We start from the raw sequence: 13,895 nt of genomic DNA on the forward strand, positions 1-13,895 counted from the left end.
CATTGTAGCTGTCATACACTCTGGAAGACAGTCTTCCTTTTGGCCTTCTCTGAACATAACGCACTCCGTCACTACCAAAAATTGATATTCTCGTTTCATCGCTCCAGATTACTTTCTACCAATCTTGAGTTGTCCAGATGTTCTTTGGCCCAGGAAATTCTCTTACGTCTGTTTAAGATTTAGAAATAGCTTTTCCCTTGGTGTTCTTGCTTTCAGACCGGCATCAAGTAATCGGCGATGTACTGTTCTGTCCGACACCGAAACTCCTCCATCGTGCAAGAACTGGTTGAGTTCCTTGGCTGATGCTCTTCTGTTTTGCAAGGCTAACCTAACAATTCTTCTGTCTGTTTTTGGAGTTGTTGCCTTTTTCCCTTCTCTTCCACTTTTAGTTTTGATGCTGCATCTATCAGCAAAATGTGAACACAGCTTTTGCACTGCCAGAAGCAGTGACTCCACCACCCATCTTCCTAGCAATTTCTCTGAAACTGTATCCCTCCTTCCTCCAAACAATAGCCGTAGCTCTTTTTTGGAGACTAATTGGACCTTTTTGTGGCTGACATGATTAAAATCTAAAAAAAAAATCATTCAGGATTTTTTGAGCTCAAAATAGACATTTATAATTATTCAATTAAAAAAAAATGTAAATATTAATATAATACAAGAAATAAAAAATTCTCAATAGTTTGTAAAGAAATTAAAGCCTGTAGGCCCTATACTGAAAGGATCACATGACAAAATATCAAAAACAAGTCTCCCGATATCTTTTGTAACAGAATTGCGTGTCTTGGCTATAAATATAATTACGTAATCAGGCAAGTAAGATCACCGAAAGTTCCAGAAGCCTCGAAAATTGATTAAATACTTCAAGTGTATCCACAGTTTTGGCCACTAGTGTACATGTGTCTTGTATGACTAGTCCAAGATGATGGTCCTCAGCAGCTTCTCCCTGGCCTCTCTCCAAGACTTGACACATCTCTCCCGATCGGTATAGGTGAGCTGAACAGTCCATTTGGCGACCGGCCCCTTGGATTAGTCAAATATGGTGCAGGGTCCCTGGCTGTCTTTCCAAAGAATGGTATGTGTTCCCTGACTTGTTGCAACATTTCAGAGTAAAATACACACCACTGCAATAACACCTAGGGTATCCAATTCATGCTGCCCGTGGTTTTGATTTTTATTTAATCAATTCATGGGTAAAATCAGAATTCAGTGGAGGCAGATCTTCGTATTACGAAGATGGGAGATGACAGTTGGTGCTTCTAAGTCTATGTAGAGTATAGGTGGGAATGGCCGCAAACACACGCTTTACTGCAAGTTCTTTTTTAAACAGCTCCTCTTTAACAAGTGCCTCTAATGAAGGCCTAAATGTCAAGTGGCCACACGTGTTCTCTAGATCTGCCTGATTACCCATCACTGGCTCTTTCCCCACTTAGGTATTACTACAGTGCGCTGAAGATCATATGGCATCTGAAAATCTCAAACTTTACTCAGATGTGTACGGGACCGCTCTGAGAAGCTTTGCAAACGCACGCCCTTACCTGACCACGGAGTGTGAAGACGTTCTGCTACTTGTGGAAAGGCTTGCATTGTAAGTGACACATTGTACGGGCTTCACCTTCTCCATGTGCCTGTGTGTAATTCCCATTCTCCATTTCTGTTACCAGTGTAGAATGGTTGTTTGTTGCGTGTTGGTATAAAATACATGTTTAGTTATATGCCATCATATGTTTTTCTCCAGGAGTTGTTTTGAAGTGTTTCTTTCTATGAATCAAGATGACTTTTCATGTGATTTTGGGATGCGTTTTAAAAAGTCTGTCATGGTAAGTGGGAACTTTTACTCTTGGTTTATTGTACCCTGCCACTAAAATAAACTTTTCTGGAACAATGAGGGAGACTCATTAACGCTGGCTCATCATCAGGATATTTCCCCTGGAAACACGATTCTGGTGTTTAAAAATGGCAGACCTGACCATCATACGTCCACATAGTGTTCTCACTTGGCTGGAATCCAAAGCTTCAGCCATATAAATATGCTTTAGGAAACCTACTACATATGCTTCATTCATAAGACCCAATTTTGCGAAAGCGCTGGAATAACTATCAACTCACAGTATTTAGATTTCCACCATGGGTTTTTACTCACTAGCCACAAAAGATGAGACCAAAATGATGTTTTGCAGATACAAAGCTGGTACTAAGAATAACCATCTTCTCATTATTTGTAGGATTCCCAGGGCATATTAATTGAATTTGGACATGATAATTTGCAGTTGCTGGTTGGCAGCATCAAGCATGGAGGGGCATGGCAAAATCCAGTTCTTGTTAAAATCCTGTCTAGGCAGACTGTACAGGATGACGAAGGTGAGGATGCCGAGTAGGCTTTTACTTGTAGGTCATAGTACAGGTATTTTTCTGCACTTTTTGAATATTTCTGAGCATAAACATTTCTATTTCTCACTGTATATAGTTCTCATTGTCAGGACACCTCAGGGCTCAGTCCTTGGCCCCCTTCTCTTCTCCTTCTACACGGCCCCAATTGGACAGACCATCAGCAGATTTGGCTTTCAGTACCATCTTTATGCCGATGACACACATCTATTTACGTCATCCCCCGACCTTACCCCTGCTGTACTACAGAACGCCAGTGACTGTCCGCAGTCTCCAACATCATGTCTGCTCTCTATCTGAAACTCAACTTCTCCAAAACTGAACTTCTTCTGCTCCCGCCTTCTACTAACCTCCCTAAACCTGACGTTTCCCTCTCCGTGGGTAGCACCATAATAACACCCCAGCAGCAGGCACGCTGTCTGGGTATTATGTTTGACTCCGGTCTCTCCTTCACATGCCATATACAATCTCTTGCCCGCTGTTGCCGCTTACACCTAAAGAACATCTCTAGAATCCGCCCCTTTTCTCACCATGGAAACAACAAAAACCCTCACTGACGTCCTGATCCACTCCCACCTGGACTACTGCAATTCTCTATTAATTGGCCTCCCCCTCAATCGACTTTCCCCTCTCCAGTCCATCCTTAATGCTGCAGCCAGGGTTGTCCATCTAGCTAATCGGTATTCAGACGTGTCCGCTCTTTGCCAGTCGTTACACTGGCTGGCCCATTCATTATAGAATCCAATTCAAAGTACTTGTTCTCACCCACAAAGCTCTCCACAGTGCGGCACCCCCTTACATCTCCTCCCTCATTTCTGTCTATCGGCCTAACCGACCGCTGCGCTCTGCAAATTACTTTTCTACTAACCTCTGCACTAATCCGTATCTCCCACTCCCGATTCCAAGACTTCTCCCGTGCTGCGCCAAACCTCTGGAATGCTCTACCCCAAGAAATTAGGACCATTTACAATTTGCATAGTTTTAGATGCACCCTCAAAACATATTTGTTCAGAGCGGCCTACCACGTTCCCTAACAAATCATTTTATGTGTAAGGGTGCATGTGTAACCCATTCACTATCTCCATCTATCCCCCACTCCCTCACGATGGCTGGACCATCATTGTAAATACATCATTGTAAATACACACCTGTACTTTGTACCTCCCCCACCTCACTGTAGATTGTAAGCTCTCATGAGCAGGGTCGTCTTATTGTGCTGTAATTGTGTTGTTAACATTGTTACTTACAGTATGACTGTTGTTTGAAACTGTTAAACTGTAAAGCGCTGCGGAATATGTTGGCGCTATATAAAGATGATTTATTATTATATATGTTGTCCGATATAATGTCTGCCTACAGCAGTTTTCCCACATGCTTACTTTGCAGTCCTAACTCTGAAGGGGTTGCACAGACTGGCCACAGGTCTTTTTACGTAAAGTCAGAAGCTACTGACTTCAGATCAGGAGACCGTGCAGCCGTCCGAGTACGGACTGCAAAACACGGATGTGGGAAACCAGCCCAAGTTTCCAGTTGTACCCAATAATCACAAGAATTAAATGCTCTCGATATAAGGAGTGGGCATTTATTTTTCCAGAATACATAATCAGTGAAATAATTTAAGTTGTATAATTTTTTGTTTTTTGTTTTGCCTAAACATAAATTTATATATTTTTTGTTTTGTTTTTGTCCATGCCAGTTTCTAATTGGATATCTCAAGAAGGCCCCTGTTTACTACAGATGCGCATTAAACATCTAATGAAGACAAACTGCATAGAGCAAGCAATGCTCCTGTCAAAAATTTCTTCTGAAACCGCAGAGACTTCAAGCAATTTCTTTTTCCGTCAGTCTTTTATCACTTGTCTATGTACAATGTTGCCAAATGAAGACGCTTTTAAAGAGGTATGCAGAATAGTTCACAAGGAAATTGACTTTAAAGGGTTTGTCCACTACTCGGACAACCCTTTTTAGTGACTATATTTCCTCCATGTAAAATAAGAAACACCCGTATTCGGTGCCGGTGCAAGAGCCATTTCAGCAGTGCCGATGCCTTATCTCCTGGAGCTTGCGTGATATGTAATGTGAACCCTGCAGCAACACAGCAGTCACTTCATTCTCTCTCTTCCTTCAGACAAAATTGTAAGGAGAAGTGTGAGCTGCAGATGTTCTGACTTCCCTCGGATGTCATTTAGTCTGAAGGGGAGTGAAGCGGCTGTTGATTTGCTGTAGGGCCCACTTACATAAGGCATGTTACATATATTGCTGGAACGGCGTCTGCACCATATATTGGCATAGGCCGTCCTTATTTTACATAAGGGAAATACATTGATCGAAAAAAAGGGGTTTGATTAAGTAGTTGACAAGCACATACTAATACATTATATAGTGTGTGTGTGTGTGTGTATACATACATACACACACACACACACACACACACACACACACACACACACACACACACACACACACACACACACACACACACACACACACACACTAGATGGTGGCCCAATTCTAACGCATCGGGTATTCTAGAATATGTATGTGTAGTGTATAGCGCAGCCCACGTAGTATATTGCCCGGCCCACGTAGTATATTGCGCGGCCCACGCAGTATATTGCGCGGCCTACGTTGTATATTGCGCAACCCATATAGTATATTGCACAGCCCACGTATTATACTGCGCAGCCCAAGTATATGGCCCAGCCCATGTAGTATATTGCGCAGGCCATGTTGTATATTGCACAGCCCATGTAGTATATTGCGCAGCCCACGTATTATACTGCGCAGCCCACGTATTATACTGCGCAGCCCACGTATTATACTGCGCAGCCCACGTATTATACTGCGCAGCCCACGTATTATACTGCGCAGCCCACGTATTATACTGCGCAGCCCACGTATTATACTGCGCAGCCCACGTATTATACTGCGCAGCCCACGTATTATACTGCGCAGCCCACGTATTATACTGCGCAGCCCACGTATTATACTGCGCAGCCCACGTATTATACTGCGCAGCCCACGTATTATACTGCGCAGCCCACGTATTATACTGCGCAGCCCACGTATTATACCGCGCAGCCCACGTATTATACCGCGCAGCCCACGTATTATACCGCGCAGCCCACGTATTATACCGCGCAGCCCACGTATTATACCGCGCAGCCCACGTATTATACTGCGCAGCCCACGTATTATACTGCGCAGCCCACGTATTATACTGCGCAGCCCACGTATTATACTGCGCAGCCCACGTATTATACTGCGCAGCCCACGTATTATACTGCGCAGCCCACGTATTATACTGCGCAGCCCACGTATTATACTGCGCAGCCCACGTATTATACTGCGCAGCCCACGTAGTAGATTGCCCAGCCCACGTAGTAGATTGCCCAGCCCACGTAGTATATTGCTCAGCCCACGTATATAGCAATGTGGGCATGATATCCCTGTTAAAAAAATAAATAAATAAATAAATAAAAAAATTAAAATAAAAAATAGTTATATACTCCCCTTCCGTTGACGCCTGGATCCAGGAAGCGGTTGCCGACGCTTGGGATCCACCGAAGCTCCGCCGAGCCGCTGGCGCCGGCCGCCATCTTCCTTTCCCAGGACGCATTGCGAAATTACCCAGAAGACTTAGCGGCTCGGCGAACTACGGAGGGTGAGTATAGCAGGTTTTTTGGTTTTTTTATTATTTTTAACATTACATTTTTTTACTATTGATGCCGCATAGGCAGCCTCAATAGTAAAAAAATTGGAGACACACAATGGTTAATAGCAGCGGTTACGGAGTGCGTTACCCGCGGCATAACGCGGTCCGTTACCGCCGGCATTAACCCTGTGTGAGCGGTGACCGGACAGTGTATGCGGGCGGGGAGTTAGGAGCGGCCATTTTCTTCCGGACTGTGCGCGTCGCTGATTGGTCGTGGCAAGGGTCGTGGGCGTTTTGCCACAACCAATCAGCGACTTGATTCCATGACAGACAGATGCCGCGACCAATGAATATCTGTGACAGACGGAAGTACCCCTTAGACAATTATATAGCGTGATATATATATATATATATATATATATATATATATATATATATATATATATATATATATATATATATATATATATATATATATATATATATATATATATATATATATTTTATTTTTTTTTTCTTGTTGTTGTTGCAATAATTGTATTCCATTACATTTGTATTGCTTTGTTTACGGCTGGCTGCAGAATTTGTGATCTGTGACTCCATCACTGAGTCTTTCTGATGGGAGGGTTTGCAACACTTTTGTTTTTCTGCTCTCCTCTCAGCTGATTGCTTCCCTGCACATTCAACTGGGATGTGATCTGTGGTTAACAAAAAAATTGTAATAGTCAAAAAGAGGAAAATTTTTAATGAAACCCAATTCGAAAAATTAATTTTAGCCCAAAGTGGACAACCCCTTAGATTTCAAATTTGCAGCTCTACCTCAAATGTATCATCTTCTGTGTTGCTTCTGTTTAGCTCTGTTCCATTTGGTTTTCTTTGTCTACTCTGTAAAGTTCTAGTAGTTTGAAGGACACCCCAGGGCTTGTCAGTGGCTCCACTTTCTGTTTCATGCTTTTACACTGACACTCCATGTTTTCAAATTGTCTACGGTTAGTAGCCCAAGCTCATCACAAAATGTGTGGAAATATGATTTAGCGTACAAAAGATCCTGTCATTTTGCTTCCTCTTTTCATCATTTGCAGATCTCAAAAATGGATGAAAAGGACGTGTTGGATACAATATGTAATCTGGAATCCGAAGGACAAATCAATACTGCATTTATTCTTTGCACCACATACCTTACACAGCAGCTACAAAATGAAGTAATGTCTTTCTCCTGGTGAGTGCTTGTTTACCACTTTCACAATTTGCGTCTTAACCACAACTGTTTGTGGGAAAACCCCTTTTAAGACTTGCTGTACTAAAGCCATGTGCACACGTTCAGGATTTTTCGTGTTTTTTTCGCTACAAAAATGTGATAAAAACGCGAAAAAAACGCTTACATATGCCTATTATTTACAGGGTATTCCGCATTTTTTGTGCAAATGTTGCATTTTTTTCCGCGAAAAAATCGCATCGCGGAAAAAAAAGCAACATGTTCATTAAAAATGCGGAATTGCGGGGATTCCGCACACCTAGGAGTGCATTGATCTGCTTACTTCCCGCACGGGGCTATGCCCACCATGCGGGAAGTAAGCGGATCATGTGCGGTTGGTACCCAGGGTGGAGGAGAGGAGACTCTCCTCCACGGACTGGGCACCATATAATTGGTAAAAAAAAGAATTAAAATAAAAAATAGTGATATACTCACCCTCTGATGGCCCCCGAAGTGTTCCCGCCTCTCCGGTGCATGCTCTCTTCCGTTCCTATAGATGGTGTGGTTCAGGACCTGTGATGACGTCGCTGTCTTGTGATTGGTCGCGTGACCGCTCATGTGACTCACGCGACCAATCACAAGCCGGGACGTCATCGAAGGTCCTGAACCACACCGGCATCTATAGTAACGGACGTCGCCGAGGAGATCCGCTGTCTGCAGAGGGTGAGTATAACCATTTTTTAATTTTTTTTATTATTTTTAAACATTCTATCTTTTACTATAGATGCTGCATAAGCAGCATCTATAGTAAAAAGTTGGTCATACTTGTCAAACAGTATGTTTGACAAGTGTGACCAACTTGTCAGTCAGTTTTCCAAGCGATGCTACAGATCGCTTGGAAAACTTTAGCGTTCTGCAAGCTAATTACGCTTGCAGAATGCTAAAAAAAAAACACGGAAAAAAACGCAAAAAAATAAATAAAAAAAATGCGGATTTCTTGCAGAAAATTTCCGGTTTTCTTCAGGAAATTTCTGCAAGAAATCTGGACGTGTGCACATACCCTAATGCCTTCCATCAGTAATTATCACTGAGTTGGTGACAGAAAACAACTGTTTAAATGAAGTAGAAAACACAGGCTTCATCATTCATTCGCCCCCCTGCCTTCACAATGAGACTTGATCAGAGCATGGCTTGAAAGTTCTGCTGTAGGCTGCTTTCACACTAGTGTCGGTACGGGGCCGTCGCGCTGCGTCGGCCCGACGTACCGACGCATACTGTGAAAAAAAAATGCCCGTCGTGAGCAGCGGAAGCAGTCTTACGACGCTTCCGCTGCCCCATTGCAAGGTCCGGGGAGGAGGGGGTGGTGTTTCGGCTGCGCATGCGTGGTCAAAAATGGCAGACACGACGTGCAAAAAAATTGTTACATGTAACTTTTTTTGTGCCGACGGTCCGCCATGACACGACGCAACCGTCGCACGACGGTTGCAAAGTGTGGCACTGCGTCGCTAATAAGTCTATGGAGAAAAAACGCATCCTGCGGACAACTTTGCAGGATGCGTTTTTTCTCCACAACGACTCATTGCGAAGTGCAGTGCCCGACGCTAGTGTGAAAGTAGCCGTAGAACTGTGGTCAGAGGCTTTCTATTTCTGCTTTTGTCCATGTGACTGCTCTGAAGAGCTATATGCACGGCACATGTGCGGCTGCTCCATTTTAATGTTATGGTAGTCTTGGGAAGACATGAGCACTGCACTGTGAATTGGTGATGAGTGTTTGGGAAGAGCTCTTTTACCCCTTAACCCCCGGAGCTTTTTTTCAGTTTTGCGTTTTCGCTTTTCGCTCCCCTCCATCCCAGAGCCATAACTTTTTTTTTTTTTTTTTTCCAGTCAATATGGCCATATGAGGGCCTATTTTTTTGCAAGACAAGTTGTACTTTTGAACAACACCATTGGTTTTACCATATCGTGTACTAGAAATGGGGAAAAAAATCCCAAGTGTGGTGAAATTGCAAAAAAAGTGCAATCCCACTCTTGTGTTTTGTTTGGCTTTTTTGCTAGGTTCACTAAATGCTAAAACTGACCTGCCATTATGCTTCTCCAGGTCATTATGAGTTCATAGACACCAAATATGTCTATTTGGGCTGCGGGCTCACCACTGGAGCCAACATCAAAGCGGGGGATACTGCCATCGGACGTACTATTCCGTCCGATGACAGTAAGGCGTTAAAAGGAATTTGTCAAAGATTTTGCTACCCCATCTAAGAGCAGCATGATATATGGGCATAGACCCCGATTCCAGCGATGTATCCCTTACTGGACTGCTTCGTTCAGTTCTCATAAAGTGATTTTTATCTGCTTAAAAGTTACCAGTTCTCTGAATGCTGTATAACCCCACGCTCACCACAGATTGGCAGCTTTTTGCCTATGCATAGTGGAGGGAACAGGGTTAGAGCTCAAGAATGTTTAGGACTACATGGAAGCAGGTGATAATCTCCTGCTGATAAAATTACTTTATCAAAATTACAGTAAGCAGCTCAGTAGGTGGCTCATCACTGGAATCTGAGTCTGCTCCTACATCATGCTGCTCTCATATTAAGTGTCAAAAGCTTGGAGACAGATTCCTTTTAATATTAAAGGGAATCTGTCACCCCATTTTAGGCCTATAAGCGAAGGCCACTGTCATCAGGGGCTTATCTACAGCATTCTGTAATGCTGTAGAGAAGCCCCCGATGTAAGATAAGAAAAACAAGTTAGGCTACGTTCACATTTGCGTTACGTCGGGCGCAGCCGCAGCAACGCATGCCTCATGCGCCCCTATATTTAACATGGGGGGGCGCATGGACATGCGTTTTGTGACGCATGCGTTTTTTTGGCGCAAGGGTCAGGGCGCAGAGGACGCAGCATGTTGCATTTTTTTTTGCGCTAAAAAATGAACGAATGCGTCACAAAACGCTGCGTTTTGCATGCGTTTTTTCGGGCGTTGCGTCGCCGACGTAGCACACAACAACGCAAATGTGAATGTAGCCATAGATTATACTCAGGGGAGGTCCCGGTGCAGTCCGGTCTGATGGGTGTCGTGGTCCTGGCGGGTTTAGTGCATCCCATCTTCATAGGATGATGTCCTCTTCTTTGCTTCCTGCAGCGGCTCCTGCGCAGGTGTACTGATCTGTCCTGTTGAGGGCAAAGTACTGCAGTGCGCAGGCGCTGGGCGCCTCTGACATTTCCCGGCGCCTGCGCACTGCAGTGCTTTGCCCTCAACAGGACAGATCAGTACACCTGCGCAGGAGCCGCTGCAGGAAGCAAAGAAGAGGATATCATCCTATGAAGATGGGAGGTGCTGGACCCGGACCACGACGCCCATCGGATCCGAACCGGGACCGCCCCCCAGGTGAGTATAATCCTCCAAACTTGTTTTTTTAATCTTTCTGGTTACAGCGGGGGCTTATCTACAGCATTACAGAATGCTGTAGATAAGCCCCTGATGGCGGTGGCCGCAGCTTATAAGCCTAAAATGGGGTGACAGATTCCCTTTAAAATTTAATGCAGTGCAGTCAATTTCTACTGTCAGCTATGGATCTATTGGTTCCTACAACTTATGTTTCTCTACTGTTCCCCCTTTTTCAGTCTTGTTTTTATTAGTCATAGCCTACTAAAAGTTTAGGATTTCAGTTTTTAGATGTCTGTTTTCTGAGAATTCACATCATGTATGGGCTTCATTACAGGGCTAAAGCCTAGATATGTAACAATATGAGGTCTATGGTAAATTAAGTAGGCAGATTGACCTAGTCTAGGGAGACCTGAACTAATGATATTTGCCAGCATACAGCTCCTCCGCAAAGAAAGGTAAATGATTAAATGGAAAGGATTTGATTTTTTATTGCAACCAATAAAGTTCAATGTCCAGAAGATTTGGAGGGAAAATGCAGAGTGCTGGACTATAGACCACCATAGCAGGAATGCGGTGTTGTATGAATAATCTTTTTATCTTTTAACCCCTTCCCGACATGTGACGGTATAGTACGTCACATGTCGGGACCCCCGCTTTGATGTGCGCTCCGGCGGTGAGCGCACATCAAAGTCGCGACATGTCAGCTGTTTTTTACAGCTGACATGTGCGCGCAATAGCGGCGGGTGAAATCGCGATCACCCGCCGCTATTAACTAGTTAAATGCCGCTGTCAAGCGCAGACAGCGGCATTTAACTACCGCATCCGGCCGTGCGGCCGGATATGAGCGCATCGCCGACCCCTGTCACATGATCGGGGGTCGGCGATGCTCCTCCATTGTAACCATAGAGGTCCTTGAGACCTCTATGGTTACTGATTGCCGGTGGCTGTGAGCGCCCCCCTGTGGTCGGCGCTCACAGCACACCTGCATTTTAGCTACATAACAGCGATCTGATGATCGCTGTTATGTAGCAGAGCCGATCGGGCTGTGCCTGCTTCTAGCCTCCCATGGAGGCTATAGAAGCATGGCAAAAGTAAAAAAAAAAAGTTTTTAAAAATGTGAAAAAAATAATAAAAACATAAAAGTTTAAATCACCCCCCTTTCGCCCCAATCAAAATAAATCAATAAAAAAAACCAAAAACCTACACATATTTGGTATCGCCGCGTTCAGAATCGCCCGATCTATCAATTAAAAAAAAGCATTAACCTGATCGCTAAATGGCGTAATGAGAAAAAAATTCGAAACGCCAGATTTACGTTTTTTTGGTCGCCACGACATTGCATTAAAATGCAATAACGGGCGATCAAAAGAACGTATCTACACCAAAATGCTATCATTAAAAACGCCAGCTCGGCACGCAAAAAATAAGCCCTCACCTGACCCCAGATCACGAAAAATGGAGACGCTACGAGTATCGGAAAATGGCGCAATTTTGTTTTGTTTTGTTTTTTGCAAAGTTTGGAATTTTTTTTCACCACTTAGGTGAAAAATAACCTAGTCATGTTAGGTGTCTATGAACTCGTAGTGACCTGGAGAATCATAATGGCAGGTCAGTTTTAGCATTTAGTGAACCTAGCAAAATAGGCAAGCAAAAAACAAGTGTGGGATTGCACTTTTTTTGCAATTTCACTGCACTTGGAATTTTTTTCCCGTTTTCTAGTACACGACATGCTAAAACCAATGATGTCGTTCAAAAGTACAACTCGTCCCGCAAAAAATAAGCCCTCACATGGCCAAATTGACGGAAAAATAAAAAAGTTATGGCTCTGGGAAGGAGGGGAGCGAAAAACGAAAACGGAAAAACGGAAAAAGCTCCGGGGGTGAAGGGGTTAAAGTTGCATGTGTATTTTATTCTTTGTTCACTTCTGCACTGGTTCTATGTTTCAGGGAGCTGACTTTATTTTGGAGTAAGCTGCAGCGAAGAATTGATTCATCTCTGAACACTTTTCTTGAAAGATGTAGGCAATTTGGTGCAATTGCCAAAACATGTCAGCACTTATTCTTTCTTATTAAAGTTGTACATACGGAGGTGAGTGAGAAAAAAAAAAAATATATATATATATATATATATATATATATATATATATATATATATATTTTTTTTTTTACTGGTTGGTTTTCATTCGCTTGGCCCCCTGACCTCTGAATATGAACAACTGTGTATAATGGTAACCGGGTATAGGGGTTATGTCCTAATCCAGTAATTTGTCTTCGAGTTCTATTGGCCATTTCCAACAGGGAAAAAATAAAGGTGTGCCAAATTTGTTTTCAATTTCCCTATATCTGCCTTATAAGCAGTTGTGGCTTTTTAATAAACAATGTAGACACTATGCATGCCATTGGTAGTTCATTTGATATAGTCTTTCCTTTTTTCAAGTAGACTCATAGTATGCAACACCATACACCTCATTAGTGAGTGTTCATGACTGAGCCCCTCCAACAGATCCCTGCACATGAGGTAGAAAGAATGTCTTCCTGAAACATTTGTATCTCTGTGAGAGGGGCTCTGCAATATTGTGATGTACCATTATTGTACGTAAATAAATGAAGGACCACATCCAATGAACAAAGCACCAAAGAGTGTGAGTTTGTACATTGTTTTCCTGGACGTTGTCTGGATGCGCTTTAGTGAACCGGATTGTAAGCTCAAGTATTGGGTATTTTAATTCACACCTATTTCCTATTTGTAAAGGTGTTGATGTCTCTTTTGTTAGATCACAAGGGCATGTGGTGTCTGTTATACAGCCGGCTCCTGCATCAAACAGTAAACACCATTGCTAGCGCCAAATGCTGTGATTGAACCGTTTAAATGAGGCTGTCAGATCCTAAACAAAGGCATTTAAATGGTTTGTTGCCAGTGTACTTGATTAGCCGCTCACATCGGTAGCGGGGTGTGATTGGCTTGTCATGGCAGCAAGGGATCTACTAAAAGCCCCAATTGCTTCTGAGTGGGCTTCATATGGGATCGGTAATATTCCTATATAATGCTATACAAGTGATGAGGTTCAAGTCCTCTAGGATACAATTTAAATTAATTTGAAAATTAAATAAAAAATTCAATGCTCCATTCCCCAAACTATTTTTCTCCAAATCTAAAATAATTTAGTGTGTGGGGGGGGGAGGAATCACTGCGTCTGTAAAAATGTACACTATGAAGATAATTAACCCAGACTGTAAATTGCGTAGTAAGAAGGTAAAAATAAAAGCAGAATT

General features: G+C 43.1%; 1 protein-coding gene across 4 annotated transcripts in view; it reads left to right on the forward strand.

Moving 5' to 3' along the window:
* The window catches only part of RLF (RLF zinc finger), a 72,539-nt gene that overhangs the window by 48,910 nt on the left and 9,734 nt on the right, over window positions 1-13,895 (forward strand). For 3 of the 4 annotated variants that reach the window (XM_077295929.1, XM_077295927.1, XM_077295926.1), the window contains exons 2-7: window positions 1,434-1,588; window positions 1,739-1,820; window positions 2,226-2,361; window positions 4,085-4,287; window positions 7,126-7,262; window positions 12,570-12,711. In XM_077295929.1, coding sequence (XP_077152044.1) covers window positions 1,461-1,588; window positions 1,739-1,820; window positions 2,226-2,361; window positions 4,085-4,287; window positions 7,126-7,262; window positions 12,570-12,711 — 828 coding nt within the window. In that variant the 5' untranslated portion in view covers window positions 1,434-1,460. Of the gene's footprint in view, window positions 1-897; window positions 1,076-1,433; window positions 1,589-1,738; window positions 1,821-2,225; window positions 2,362-4,084; window positions 4,288-7,125; window positions 7,263-12,569; window positions 12,712-13,895 lie in introns of those variants that run through there. The other variant, XM_077295928.1, reaches the window with a different exon arrangement.

The sequence above is a fragment of the Ranitomeya variabilis genome, chromosome 3 (assembly GCF_051348905.1).
Source record: "Ranitomeya variabilis isolate aRanVar5 chromosome 3, aRanVar5.hap1, whole genome shotgun sequence".
NCBI classification, from domain to species: Eukaryota; Metazoa; Chordata; class Amphibia; order Anura; family Dendrobatidae; genus Ranitomeya; species Ranitomeya variabilis.